General features: G+C 44.0%; 1 protein-coding gene across 1 annotated transcript; it reads right to left on the bottom strand.

Annotated features, from left to right (window-relative positions):
- Positions 1–763: 763 nt before the first annotated feature.
- Positions 764–13,361, bottom strand: LOC115770111 (adenylyl cyclase 78C). The gene is made up of 22 exons (XM_030715228.1): positions 12,909–13,361; positions 12,524–12,845; positions 10,158–10,444; positions 9,930–10,095; positions 9,640–9,821; positions 9,367–9,568; positions 8,557–8,690; positions 8,407–8,496; positions 8,177–8,338; positions 6,724–6,860; positions 5,223–5,363; positions 4,609–5,164; positions 4,421–4,516; positions 4,219–4,358; positions 3,947–4,101; positions 3,137–3,879; positions 2,978–3,073; positions 2,681–2,861; positions 2,202–2,605; positions 1,913–2,141; positions 1,703–1,848; positions 764–1,642 (listed from the first exon to the last, which is right to left on the bottom strand). The coding sequence occupies exons 1-22, from the start codon at positions 13,359–13,361 to the stop codon at positions 1,529–1,531; spliced, it is 5,136 nt and encodes a 1,711-aa protein (XP_030571088.1). The 3' UTR covers positions 764–1,528.
- Between the last annotated feature and the right edge of the window lie 1,229 nt (positions 13,362–14,590).

Below are 14,590 nucleotides of genomic sequence, written 5' to 3'. Positions count from 1 at the left end.
ATTCTATCCATATTGAAAACTCAGCTGAAAGTGTCTGAAATTTAAAGGTAGGGTATTACCAAGTTGTGTACTTTTCTTGTTCGTGCAAGTTGCGTGCGTCCGAATGTCATTTGCATTTTCATCATTTCGCTTAACGAAACGTAACCAACGTGGGAAGTTGGACCGTCTGCTCGTCAAGTGATCTGGCTCCAGCTGTCCACTTGCCCACGTCTGCCTTCGCCCTCCATCCGTCCAAGGTGCATTCGTCTGCATCTGTGATAAAAATAGAGTTTTGTGGTAGTTTTTCTTTTTTTCTAGTTATTGTAGCCGCATTTATTTTCGGGTTTCTTTTTATACCCTATACTCATGGGCTATGATGGTTTTGTGAAAGAGGCGATATATAAAACGATATATATAGCGAATTTCGGATAAGAAACTTTGAGCAAATTTTGAATATTATAAGAGCCAAAGAGACGGCATAAACGATCTTGAATAGTTAACTCAAGCATAAGAAGAAAGTTGGAGACCTTTTCTTAGCTGGGTGCAGGGTATCTGCCCTTTGAGCACTCCAACGTTTCTTTTTATTTAATATACCTTTTGTTATGTCGATTTAAGTGTTGCTGTTTTTGGTGGTCATTTTGTTTGGCTTCCGGTATTTTGTTAAAAAAAGCCATTTTCCCGGCTTTGACTTGTTTAATTTATCACATTTATTTCTGTAACTTGTATTTAATTACAATATGGTGCATACATCAATATTTTTGGTTATATCGTTTGTTTAAATTTGTTTTTGTTTAGTTTATTAAGTTTTGTGCTTTGGATCGCTTAGCTATACATTTTTTTTTGGCGTTTTACACATAAAATCACTAAAAATGTGGATTTTCTTTAATATATTTTAAATTTACGTATTTACAAACATTGATCTAATGAAATATGTTGAAGATATTTGTACAGCAATTTCAAAATTTGTTCATCTTGGACTTATCATCGTTAAAAATGCTTTCAATTATGCTAAAAGTATTAAGCTAAATTGAAATTTATTTAATTAATGCACATCTTAATCAAAACTACCATAAAACGAATAAGTTATTGGCAAATTGTTATTGAATTAGATCAAATTTTTTGGAAAACTGTGGAGTTTTAACTACGCATTATTTGAAAAGATCGTTGATTCTGGAACTCTACATTTATTTTTTCTGAAAATTCGCTTAGTTGAAAAATGAACGATCTCTATTTGTACATATAAATATATACTTTTGTGTATATATATATATGCTTATGAAACGACTAGAACTGTGCTGAGATGATGCAATACAATTATCGAATACATGAATATAATACAAAAATGGATTTCTGTCGACTTTCCTAGACAACAAATAAATGGATGTTTGATCTATTTGGAAGCCGGTTCCTTTAGCTAGGTTATTCATTTGAAGCACTGCTTAAAATCTTCTAAAAATAAATTCTACAGCTATTTTTGGCAACTGACTTGTCCCATGGACGATCCACATGCCGGGGGCCCGACTTAGACCCAATTGGTGCGCGTGGTAGGCTATAAAGCATCGTTGTGGCTCTTGGATATGGTTGTCTCGATCTGATCGATGCGCCGAAACGAGGGCATGTACGTGGAGCTGGCCTGTGTGACAATCGAATTGTTGGAGGAGCTCTGCAGGGATAGAGATATCTATTGGAGAGATGGAGCATAACCGATGCTGCACACATTTACCTTCTTCTGGCGATAGGAACGTGCTCGCACGCGTGTCGTATTCCGCCGCACGGGATTGATCGTGGTCGACTTCTGGGAGAGACGCACGGAGCTGAAGGTGCTGCCCCGGTGTCCACGGCGAATTTGTGGCGAGGGCGTGCCGGTGGCTGCAAGGAAGTAGATAAAGTTGACATAAGCATATTCAGATATCAATCAGCTGGGGGTGCTCACGTGTGCCTGGTATCGCGGTGCTGCGCTTGGTGGCCTGCATCATGCCAAAGACGACGGCACTGAAGGAGCCGTGGTGGGAGGTCTGTCGCTGTAGATTGGGCGTCTGGGCGAGTGGTATGCCCGCCGGCTGACGCACTGGCGAGATTAGCTGGCTGTCGGAAATGCCCTTCGGATGCACATAGAAGGTGGTCATCATGCCCTTGCCCTTCACATTGACCTCGCCTCGTTTCTGCATAACGAAAAAGTCTAAGACTTTGCCTCTCTATTCATTTCAAGCCTCAGAGCTTACCACACACGTATAGCCGCGCGAGCAGAGCAACTCCGCCGTATTGTCCGGCACCTGGACCCGCCAGTTCTCGCCCGTGGAGTCCATGCGCGAGGCCACGTTCACCGTGTTGCCCCATATATCGTAGACAGGCTTGCGAGCGCCGATCACACCGCTGACGAGGGGTCCACTGCAGATGCCAACGCGCAGCTGGAAATTGTTGAACGCATCCCCGTTGATCTCCTCCAGCTTCTTCTTCATGGCAAACGCAAACTCCACCAGGTCACAGACGCTATCCTCAGACGTTTCCCCCCGCACGCGCAAATGCTCGTGATTGAGTCCAGCGGCAGCCATATAGGTGGCACCCACGGTTTTTATTTTCTCGACGGATGCAAAGCGCGGCTCCTCTAGCAATTCATCAAAGTCGCCTGGGGCAGAGACAGAGACAAAAAGCATCATTAGCCATGCGACTCCAAGTGAGACTATTAAATCAATCAACTTACAGATAATCTCATTCAGGATGCGAATACACGCCTTGCCATTGTCGATGTCCTCCGAGTAAAAGTCCTGGAAGTTGGGTATCGAGGCGAACATAACGCCGCACAGATTGTGCATTTTGGAATAGAGCTCGTCCGTGTGCTCGTCGGACAGGTAATAGGCCGCCACGTGGTCCGGCAGAATGTTCTGTGTGCCAAGTCCAAATCAGGCGTTTAATTAATGAGCAATCATCAGGACGGGGAGTGGGTGGATGGTGAGAAAGGGGAGGGGGGGGGGGGTGGCTAAGGTAAATGAAACTGTACCTTAATTAATGTGTCATTAAGCGCACGATTCGATTTCATGTTGGTCAGTTCCCGCTCCGCTTGCTCCTTCCAAATGAAGTCCAGGCGCGAGGTGACCTGTGTGCGACAACGGGCATTATAGGGAGCTGCTTCGTTCTGATGGTACCGGCAAGTGCTTACCTCCACGAGTCTAGCATGATAGCACACCATGATTAGAAAGGTGATGAGCAGTATCAGCATTTGGACGCCCAGGGGCATGCCGTTCTTCCTCAGGTTGACCAAGCTGAAGCTCTCTTCCGTGCTGAACCGGATGAAGATCAGCGTGGTGTAGAATGCGACCATTGCCAGGGCCATGATAGCCTTAATCAGGTAGTAGAGCTTCAGGGCTGTGGCCAGGGAGACGAGGCACAGCACCCAGGTGAAGACAATATACTCGCGATGCACACAGCCCAGGTTGTCGTCCAAGCTGGACCCGAACGAGCTCCTGCTATTTCTGGTCAATGCGTAAGGTCGATGCGACTGCTCAAAGGACTCCAGCGGTGTGCTCGCATTGGAAAAGGTGAGCGCATTGGCAAGTGTTTGACGAACTAGCTCATCGGACGCATTGATGAGACTCTCATTGACCAAGGATACCAATGATATGGCCGAGGTGCCGCCACTCGCTGGGGTGCGTATCGTGAAGTTGTGCTGTATCGTTTGCGAGATGGAGACAGTCGCGTCCATGTCCAAGGCGGCGACCGAAACGTTGGAGCTGCTCGCGAACTGGAAGTCATTGGTACCATTGTAGCTGGAGGATGGGCAGAGCACCAAGCCAATTGCGCTGAGCAAGCACATGGAGACGATGACCCCACAAATGAAAAGCGTGCGGCGTCGACGCTGATGGACCAGCTTGGCGGAATTGATTTTCAGGCAGCTGGGCAGGCCTAGCCAGGTATCAGATGGCAAACATAAGCGAGGCCGGCAATTGTTGCGTGTGTGTGGGTGACTTACCTGGAAACTCCTCGGCCATTACCAGGACACAACAGAAGGTGAGCACAACAGTGCCCACAGCCAGGCATGTGATGACGGTGGTGCAGCGTGGTATAATGATGACCTGGCAGAGCACCATAAATATCCAAATGACAAATACACACAACATGTTGGAGCTGTGGGGCCAAGCAGAAGGCAGAAATCAATTAGCAACAGTTCATTAATTAACAGTCAACAGCCAGAGATTGGGTGGCATGCCACATGTACTTAAATATATATGTGTATCTACGCACCGGAACATATCCTCGCGCAGCTGACAGAATTTCTGCTCCTGGCTCTTGTCGATGAATTTCAGTGTCCAGGCATTTAAATACTCGCGTCGTATTTCCTTATTCGAATTGATTTGTATATTCTGTTCGATGAATTCGTCAATCTGAACGGAACGTTCTATTAATAGGCAAGCTCTCCGCATATCTAGTTCGCCGGGCTACCTACCTCTTCGTCCAGTGCGGTAACCGATACGCGATGATCCAGTTTGGGATCCACCAGTATGGAATCTGCACGATTTAAAGCTTCCTCCGGACTGTTCAACTGCAAATGGTAATTGAAAATGGAAATGACCTCCAAGAACGAGCGCTTTGCTTAAGCTACCGATGGTTAGGGTTCTCTTGGACCTTACTTACATTTCTGAATGGTATCTCGGGTATCCACTCGGTCGTGCTCTCGTCCTCGATGACCAGACCCTTGGCACTGATTGCCTCCGTCAGGTTTTGTATGCTGGCGCCATTGCGCGGCTTTAGCTGCTGTTCGAGTGGTGCGGACATAATGGCCGTGGGCGAGGATACGGTGGACAGGCCGGCTGGTGCACCTGCGCCACCTGCATTCGCATTGCCTGCAATGGCGGCGGCAATGCCGTTGCGCAGCCGGCGATTATCGAGGGGCACGCCCTCGACCACATTGGGCAGCGAATTGAGCGAGATGTTCTTCTTCTGCTGCTGCTGCAGCAGTTGGGACGGCTGCTGCACAGCCATGGCCACGGCACACTCCAGACTTCGTCCATCGATGCTGCCACCGTCGCCGATGCCCACAGCTGTGGTGCTGCCCATGCTGCAGTCGTTGCCGCTGCCGCTGGCCGAGATCGACTTGGGCAGCGCACTAGTTATGGGCGTGCCAACGGCGGCGGGGCCAAGGCTGCTGCTCAGATGGGCGCTGCTGCGGGTGCCAAAGCGTCGCTTGGGTCTGCGCCAGATTAACGGTGGTTAAATGCCGGCCAAGACGGACGGATTCGAAGACTTACCGCAAGGGCTCCGTTCGCTTGATAAGATAGGTGGTCACGTTCAGCTTGTTGAGATGATTATCCCGACTGCCGCCGTTGCCCGGCTCCACCTCGTAGGCATCGTTCAGGCAGTTGAGTGTCGCCTCCGAGATGTGAACACGCCTGGCAAGGGGTTGAGTGGGTAAATAGATGACAGGTCGGTTGGTTGGTTAGTTGGCGAAAATTAAATTCAAATATTTGTCCACGTTTTCTGCGTCTGAGCGTAGAGCTCGCCTTTCATAATTGGATTGCTCTACAATATGGTTTCCTGTTCCTTGCTGTCGTTAAATGTTTATATTTCTGTTTCTCTGGCTCTGGCTTTTGGCCAGGCCACAATTACATCAAAGCGTTTTGCATTAAATGGAAACTTGTTCTACTTTTCATCTTATTCGGTTCGGTTTGTGGTCGCCCTGATTCGACTCTCCGATTCCAATTCTCTACTAGATGGGTTGTTATTGCTTTTTCTGGTGTTGGTTTCTTGTGTCTAAACACGCTGAGTTTGCGAAAATGACGAGGCAATTGTTGGTAGCCAGCATTGAACATGCCCTAATTGGCCAATTAAAAATTTGGCTCACTAAGATTCGAAGCACATCACAGCCATGTTATTTGGCAGCTCGGGTTTCGCATTCAATTCTTGAATTTTTGCCAATAAATCTGAGACTGCCAGCTGGCCAAAATATTGTTTTGTGCTGATTTTAACATTCAACAATATTAAATAACAGTCAAATAGTGTCTAATCCTTTTGCGCCTCAAGGACTTTAATTTTCAGCTAGACTTTGAAGAGGAAATTTGCCTAATGCGAAATCTGTTTAAATAACTGATTTGTTTGCTATAGCATACTCTTAAGCATGTTTTTAATTATAATCAAGACTCTAGGACATGGAATAGAAGTCATATATAGGAGAGCACCGACAGCTCTAATGCCCAATGGATTTAGAAAACTCATCTATCTAGAATTGATTTTCAAGGCATATTCAAACTGACTTAGGATGGAGCTAAGAATTTAAGCTAATTCCTCGAAATTATTCGAAATTAAATAATATAAAAGTGAAAGTATAAATGAAGCCCTGCTACATAATAAATATTATTGCATGTCGAAGAAACAGATCAAACAGAACGGATGAATATATTGCATAGTTAGTTGCGTTAAGAAGCTTGGATCGATCATTGTTTTCTTATATGAAAACCATATTCCATTTAAATCTCACAAATTACGAATTTTACTATGCTTCTATTATTATTATATATCAAAAATGTAGTTATTATAGAGCCTGTCTGTCTGGAAGGGTATTTGCTCTTCTGTACTCTAGAACTTGTTTGGCTTTGACTTGTTTTGCTTACCAGTTGTTTTCGACAACAAGGATAATTACAGGACCTTGGTCATGCTGGCAATGCTGTGTGCATAATTTCGCGACTAATTAGATTGGCAGCACACAAATGTATGCAAGAGCTAGAGCTAGAGGCTGGACGTGACCGAACTTACCCAGGTATCCCACCAGATTCCATATGATTTGCAATGATAACATCATTGGACCAAACGTCAAAATGCCATTTCTTGTTGCCGAGTACTCCGCACATCACCGAGCCGCTGTGTATGCCGATGCGCATGTTGAGGTCAACCTGCGGAATTAACAGGCCCCGAATTTACAGAATATGCAAATCACGTGTTTAATTACAGCAGCAGCAGTAGCTGCACCTGAAACTGATACTGCAATTGTAGCTGCAACTGCAACTGCAATTGCAACTGCCGCATACTTTTGGGGGTCGCTGCAGTTGTCAGAGTGTCAGTGCCAGTGTCTGTTGCACTGACCGTCATTCGGAGACTGCGTCGGCCAATTGTCATTATTTAACAGCAGCTTTCACATTCATTAAATGCTCTTAAAGGTCACAAGAGTTAAGAGAAGCTGACTGCCCTACTCGCTGCGTCAAAAAAAATCTATTAAGTTTTTTTTTTTCGCACTCTTCGTACATTGTCGGGCATGAAAATTTAACACATATTTCTTGCTGTTGCTTGCATACCCTATTCAAATTGACGCCATGGGTAAAGTAGGGTATAATGAGTTTATGCAAATTTATGCAACAGCCTGAAGATAATGAAAAAAGAGAGCATAGAGCATATATGTTCTTGTTCAGTAACATTACGATAACTATACAGCGATTAAAATCGATGTTCCGCTTAAGTTTTAGTGGCAAGTCTCAAAGCTTATGCTTAAAAAAACAAATTTATTTTGAGAGGTTATCTAGACGTCTAAAGGTATAGACGTATGCTCAGTTGAAAGCTATATGTTTTCTGAAAGTTTCATAAAGATGGGACCATAAACATCAGCTCGGCGCCGTATCACAGGGCATCCATTAGTCGGACACTCTCGTCCATAGCACTCTTACATATTTTCGGAGCTGTTGCCGTTTGTGACTGCCTTTTGCTCTGCTGAGATTTGCATACAAATGAATTGTCAACACGTCCGGCAACAACCAGTGCGACACTACACGGGGCCGGGCCACAGAGGCCGACACAGCGGGCAGAGCAAAAACAATGTGCAATATTCGTAAAAATAAAGCGGCTTGCTGCAAAAAAGGAATGCCAACTAGCTGACAGCTGAAAAATTTGCGGCATTAAATTTTAAAAAAATATTTGCGGGCTTCCAAAGTTTTACAGCACCCGGCTGCATAACAGATACCTGTTATTGACTAACAGCTTTCTGTTAGACGGCAGCTGTTAATTTCAAGCTGCGCTCAAAAGTATGCATCAATATGTGTTCGTTCTGTTAACGGAAGACGAAAACTTTGCAACTTTAATTGCCCATATTAAATAATTTGAAAATTAACGTTCAATGAAAAAATTTAAAAAAAAAATCCAATTGCTCGCCTTAAGAAGTCACTCATGAAAAAATTGGCTCTTAATTGGCATCCCATTACAACAATTTCCTGTCACTTACGTGCGTATGCAGGCGGACATCCTTGATGGCCTTTATCATGTGTAGCCCAGTTTCGACGCTACACACCGCATGATCCGGTCGCGTCTTCCAATTGTCACTTTCGAACTGCGACACGCAGTAATAGCAATCACCGAGCAGCTTCACGCGCAGGCAATGATTGTCCTGTGGACCAGGAAACAATGTAAAATTCGAACCTCTCTAATGCTTCACATATGGAACAGGACACTTACCTCAGCAATGCGATCGAAACGGGCGAAAAGGTCGTTTAAGATTTTCACCAATTGCTGAGCCGATGTTTTGCTCGCCAGCTCCGTGAAGCCCTGCAGGAATTAGCTTTAATTGTTAGCCAGATCAATAAATTAGCTATATAATTTGTTTACCTTAATGTCCGCAAACAGGATGCTCACGTTGTCCATGGGATACACGTACAACTTGTTGAACTGCGTCTCAACTGTTGGATCCGTGCCCTTGTACATTTCGCTGCGTATTTGATTATTCACAATGTTGGGCAAAACTGTAATAGGTATGCAAAAGCCAAATAATTTCAAATTCGTCTTAACTAAAGTGTAAATTTAGAAGGCAACTTTTGTGGTCTTTATGCAGCCAGGGCCTGCACTCGTTAAGCAACTCACAATTACTGAGCACACCTCAAATATGAGAATCCTGGCAGCTTCCTAATGATTACCTGCAGCTATTCCCTTCCAGTTACCTGGCTCTGAGTTCAACGGAATATCATTTATTTTAAGACCCGACAGCTGCTTTTGCTTTTCTTTCTCTTGAATCTCTTCTTTTTTTTGTTATATGAGAGCCTGGTCTGTTGCTTGTTTGTGTTCATCAGGCATATAATCGAAGCTATGTTGCAAGTATTGCAAAATATTGTGCTCTTGACAGCTTTGACAATTCCTTTGGTCTTAATCTGATGGCTTTTACATATATAAAATACGCTATAAATAGCAAAAGCTCAAATGAAGCACAATAAAACATTCCCTCACTACTAGAAGAAATGTACTCGATGTTGCACGGGTTAAATAAATCATATTGAAAATAATATGCGAATGAACACAAATTAAAGAAACAAATGAAAATTCTCGCTAATAAGTTCGAAGCAAAAAGCTGATCTAGTGCTCACTTTTCAGCTAACCCTTATTTTGACATAAAGATAGTTGTCGGATATCTGCAAGTGGACTTACTTGAATCAAGCAATTTCTGAGTGCGTTGCAGCTCCTTTTCGGACTCCTTTTTGTGCTCCATTGCCTTGTGGGTCTCAATGAAGGCCAAACGCTGTCCACGATCTGTCAGATACTTCGTGTACATGCCGGCCACATTAATGGCCGTGTACAGAATGAAATTGGCAATGATTTGAAACAGAACGCAGTTGTGATCCAATGGCGTCTGAGAAGAGAAAGAGTAATAGAAATTGCAATCCAAAAAGTATAAGGTCGTGTGTGTGTGCTTTGTACTACCTCCTTGTCCTGCAATTTGTTGATTGTGATTACGGCCAGGTGGCAGCTGGCTGTGATTGTGCCGCCGACGACGCACCATTTGAGGGGCAACGGCAACATGGCGTAGGGCACAAATATGACAAACAGAATGTACCAGACCAGGTACTCACGATTCTCAAAGCCAACGCCTTCGCTGATGAATCCTGTCGCAGAGGCAATAAAACATTTATGACGGCCAAAGGATTAGGACATTTAACGGCAAGCGCATGTGACGCATGATTTATGTGCCCAAGCTCCCTTCCCCCCCTCACCTTGTATATTGAAGAGCACCCACGTGCAGACGGCCGCCCAGTGCAAATAATTGTTGGCAAAGCAGCGCCAATAGCCCAGAAAGCAAATGGCCAAGTTGGCAATCCCACAGCAAACCGACCAGGTTATCGCAGTCGCTGTGCTCGCCTCGTCCGAGCTCTGGATGGACTGTAGAGAGAATTTGGCATAGTTTTAGATTGGAATCAAACACTTGACATTAATCCGCTTACAGTCTCCAAGCGCTCCTCCCTGGGCTGCAGCATCCAAATGAGCGCCATTACAATCTTTAGCACAAAGTCCACCACATTGACGATTATGAGGGATTTCTGGCGTTGTCTGTGCGTGTAGGTCAGATAGCTTCTCTCCAGCGAGCTCTGCTTGAAGGAGTTCGTCAGCGAGGGGCAAAGTATGCCCTTGACCACGTTGCCGCTTTTAAAGGCCGAATACGTTTCATTAGTCAGCGGACGTTGGGGTCCAGCAATGCTGGCTATGGATTCACCCGATTCCAGTTCATAATCTGTCATAAGTAAGTTAAGAATATACTATTTTTACACGAGCTACATAGTCAGATATTTACCAAAGATAAATTTAATTGTCTTAGAATCCTTTACTGACCACCTGACTGCTCCGATCTAATGTACTAACTTCTACTCTGCTCTTGGCTGACGAGCTTCAAATGAATCAATACTTTATTTACCAGGCTTATTAACCAGCTCGTAAACCTGATTAAGAACTATTTTTGAAAGTTATGCGAGCTGTTTCGAATGAAATGGGAAGCTTTACAAGTCAACATATTGAATGCTTTATTATGCATTCCATATATCAGTATGGCGACATATGGAATACATTCTGAAGCACCTTCGTTTAACATACAAATATCAAGATACTTAACAAGAGGAGCATATAATGGGGCTGAAGCTGATATTTGTGGCTGACATTTCGGTTCATGACTGAGTGGATCCAGTCCATGTGGTACCACACGTCCGTGTAGACCGATGGCATACTGCCATAACCGCAGCCGAGGCCATATGAGGCGATGCCATAAATTGTTAAATTCAATAATAGCGGATCGCCGGAATCGCCCAGGCAGGGATTTTCATCGTATTTAGGATTCATATTGCCGGCGCACAACATTTCCGGTTTGAAATTTTCGATCATAGACTCACAAACATTTCTTTTTTGTAACGTGACATCGATAAACAATAAGCTGGACGCCAGAGGACCGCCCTGCAAACAATAAGATAACATGAGCTCAGCTCTTTAAGACAATCTTTGGAGTCAACCCAACTTTATACACGCGTCCCCAGCCCAGGACCCTGTAAATAAGATCAGTAGCGGGTGGTTGAGTGGGCAGATTGATAATGCCAATGTGCTTGCTCGCGGAGGGAAGGTCATAGGCCAGCTTCATAATCGCAATATTATTGGTATTGTACACGGTATAGTTTGTCGGGACATAAATATCCGAAACCGGAACATTTTGAGTGTCACCCGTGACAATCTTCAGACGGTTCGGCGCTCCAGCAATAACCATCAGCATCCGACTTCGAAACAATATCTTATGATCGCTTTTTTTGAAAATGGATTACTGCTGGATCAGTAAGTATATCTGGATGCTATATACCTACTCCATGACGCACACCGCGGCTGATATCACAAATCGGGGGGATATTATGGAGCCGCCACAGAAATGATTGTCGCCAAAGTAACTTTTCGGCGAACGCGACCTAATCGATACGACATATTTGGCCATGCTTTCGTACACTTTCCGATCAAAATTGGGTGTAGCCAGACGCTTCACTCGATTCACTCTTGACTCCTCTTTGCCGCTAAGAACCAATGCCAATATAACCAGCAGCTGCAGCAATTTGCTAATGTCTCTCTCTCTGTATCTCATCGTATGTTGTAGAAAAAATATATTTCATATTCAAGTATTGTTGACACTGACGTAGATTGAATAAGTTCGGAAAACAGCTGGGACAAGCAGTTATATATATTTACAGATGTGAAGAGAAATAAGCGAGAGAAGTGCACTTAATGCTGATCATATATTTTAAAAATAATAAAATATGTACTTTAATAATAGCAGTAAGTGTCTACAAAACGCAGCACAATCAAGGAATATCTAGATGCCGAACCGGATTTATAGATCATTCTTTTGATATTGTGAAACTAATTAATAATCTTCTGGTAAAAGAAGTACATTTTGTGCTGCTTTTTCTAATAAGGGAGCTATATGATATAGTATGCCCATATTTATGAGATTTAGTAGAAGCAGAACTTAAAAACAAATACGTTTTTCATAAAAAATCTACATTTTTCGACCGACCTCTTCTATATCTGATGTAGTCTGATCGGAATTTGGCTTAAATGTTTGCATATGTCAAGAAAGAAGAAAGGTAAAGAAAGGTAACTCAAAAAAGTTCTACGTCTGACCGATGAATGTTTTATGATATAGATTTTCGATCCATGAGGTGATAAATGCATTACTCTTTTCTCAAGGGCCTCTTTAGGGCCATGGCAATCAGCTGCCTTGCAAGGGCTGCTCGAGCTTAATTGCGGTCAGTTAAACCTGCTTAACCCTTAGTCTTTGGCTTACCAAAATGGCTGTTGCCAAATATGCTGCAGCTTTCGGTGCGTCGCTTGGGTCCATAGCCAGATTTAGCCTCCACGATGCGCACGGATTGCACACGCCGCGGCGTTGGCTTGGCCGTGCCAGCGCCCTCGGGTCGGTCAATGGCCAGGTTGACGCCGAGCATGGCCTGCTGTTTCTTGCGCAAATTGGACAGAATTGATGCTGTGGAGGCACGCAGCGAATGGGGCAGATCGCCGCTGTCGTCCATCTGGGCGCCGTCGCCGGGCAGGCGTGGTATTTTCGACATATCCAGAGTTGGGGTGCACGTCATGCTTGTGGCTGCTTCCTGCTGTTTTTGTTACAGTTTAGCTTTTAATTAGCCCTAAGTGCTGGGCACAATTCAACTTACCTCGGGCGTAGCCACTGCTTCGCTTGTTGCTGCTGCTGTTGCTATTGTTGTTGTTGTTGCAGTTAAAGTTGTTGTGGTTGTAATTGTGGCTATAGCTGCCATTGATGTGGCTGTAATCTGCTCATCATTTGTGGTCTGCGCTGCGGGATTGCTCAGACCGGGTCCGCTGTTCATGTTGTCGTCGTTCACGTCATCGTCATCGCTTTCCAGCCTTAGATCGTCTATTTGTGCCAAGGTAATCGCCCCCTTGTCGACTGCACGTCGCAGCACCACGCCCTGCTCCGGCTCAGTTTCCGGCTCCTGTAGTGCTTGGGCGCGCTGCGTTAGTTCCGGGGGCGCGGAGTGTGTTACGCTGTTGCTCTGGCGGCGCTGCTGCAGCGCCGAAGACGGCGTCGAGCTTAGCTGCCGCAGATGCACCTCATCCGAGACCAACTTGTCGTCATCGTCATCCATGTTGCGCTCCTGCTCCTGCTCCTCCTCGTCGGTTCTGCAATAAGTGAGCAGTATATATTCTGAGCTGTTGGCTTTAATAAGAAGTATATGGATGGCGGGTGCGAGCATCATCATCATCATCATTATCATCATCGTCAACATCAATGAAATTTAGCATTCAATTTACGCTTTGAAGTTGTCAACGATTTAATTTTGCTTGTGTGAGCCAAGTCTGATTGCCTTCGCTATCTCTGGGCCATTGAAAGGCGACGACACTTCTAATGAATACAAACACTTCCTACCCTCACACAAGGATTCTTCAAGTGACAATCAAGTTTGAGCCTGGCACCAAATGTAAATGGTTTCTAAGCGCCGACATTTTCGACCAGGCGTAAAGCCATTTGCCAAGCTGGCCGGTCCCCGGGGAAGGGCACAATAAACTAGAACGGATGTGTCAGTCCATAGGAAATGATTAATATAACTATGTAGTTTGTCTTGAATATGTAAAGGGCGAGGAAACTGCTTTAAAATGTCATAGAACCGAGCAAACATTTCCTTGCGTTTATGCAGACAACGAAGCTAGACACGAATAACTAAAATAATTACCTAAACATAAGTAGCATAATTAAGATAAACATGCATTATACAAATATTTTCATATTATCATAATCATAAATATCTTGTCTTGAATAGAAAATCCTGCAGGGCTAGAATGTCGGAGATGAGACACATTGTTATTAAGGCTGGGATTTTAATAAATAAACTTATTCAATATATATTCATATAATTTTGTTCTTTCACATATCGAAGCTTCAAGCAAACCAAAGACAACGACGAGTTGTGACTCGAACTGAATACATTTATATACAAAAAATGGTTTGGCTTTAGCAAGAATATATTCGAGGCAGACCCAGCTCTAAAGCCTTAAAAAATTGATTTATATTATAAAAGTTTAGAAATTAGAGAAAAAACCAAGGTCTCTATCAAAATCTGGCCTCAATGCTAGGATAAACTATGCTCACGAATCGAAACTAAAGGGAGAAAGACAATTTGAATAAAAAATAGAACCAATCAAATTTGTTCTGGATTAGCAGACCTTGTTGTCCCCATGCTGATTGAAGTATATAATTAAATAAATAACATATCACATGTAAGCCACATGGAACTGTTAAAAAATCGCTTTAAAGCTGTCTTCATTTCCAGCTTAGAAATAAAATGGAAAGATGCCTGTTTTTTCTTTAAGCATAAAC

This window comes from Drosophila novamexicana, unplaced genomic scaffold (assembly GCF_003285875.2).
Source record: "Drosophila novamexicana strain 15010-1031.04,08,12 unplaced genomic scaffold, DnovRS2.1 tig00004555-arrow-pilon, whole genome shotgun sequence".
Classification (NCBI taxonomy): Eukaryota; Metazoa; Arthropoda; class Insecta; order Diptera; family Drosophilidae; genus Drosophila; species Drosophila novamexicana.
This window is presented reverse-complemented; position numbering and strand designations above follow the sequence as displayed.

Bases quoted from the DNA above. Each gene is read 5' to 3' on its own strand.
- LOC115770111 (XM_030715228.1), bottom strand. From the start codon at position 13,361: ATGGATGACGATGACGACAAGTTGGTCTCGGATGAGGTGCATCTGCGG. The intron at 6,861-8,176 runs GTAAGTGACAGG...TTAATTCCGCAG, and splicing joins ATGTCCGCCTGCATACGCAC to GTTGACCTCAACATGCGCAT. The intron at 4,102-4,218 runs GTGCGTAGATAC...TTGGCCCCACAG, and splicing joins CTGCGCGAGGATATGTTCCG to CTCCAACATGTTGTGTGTAT.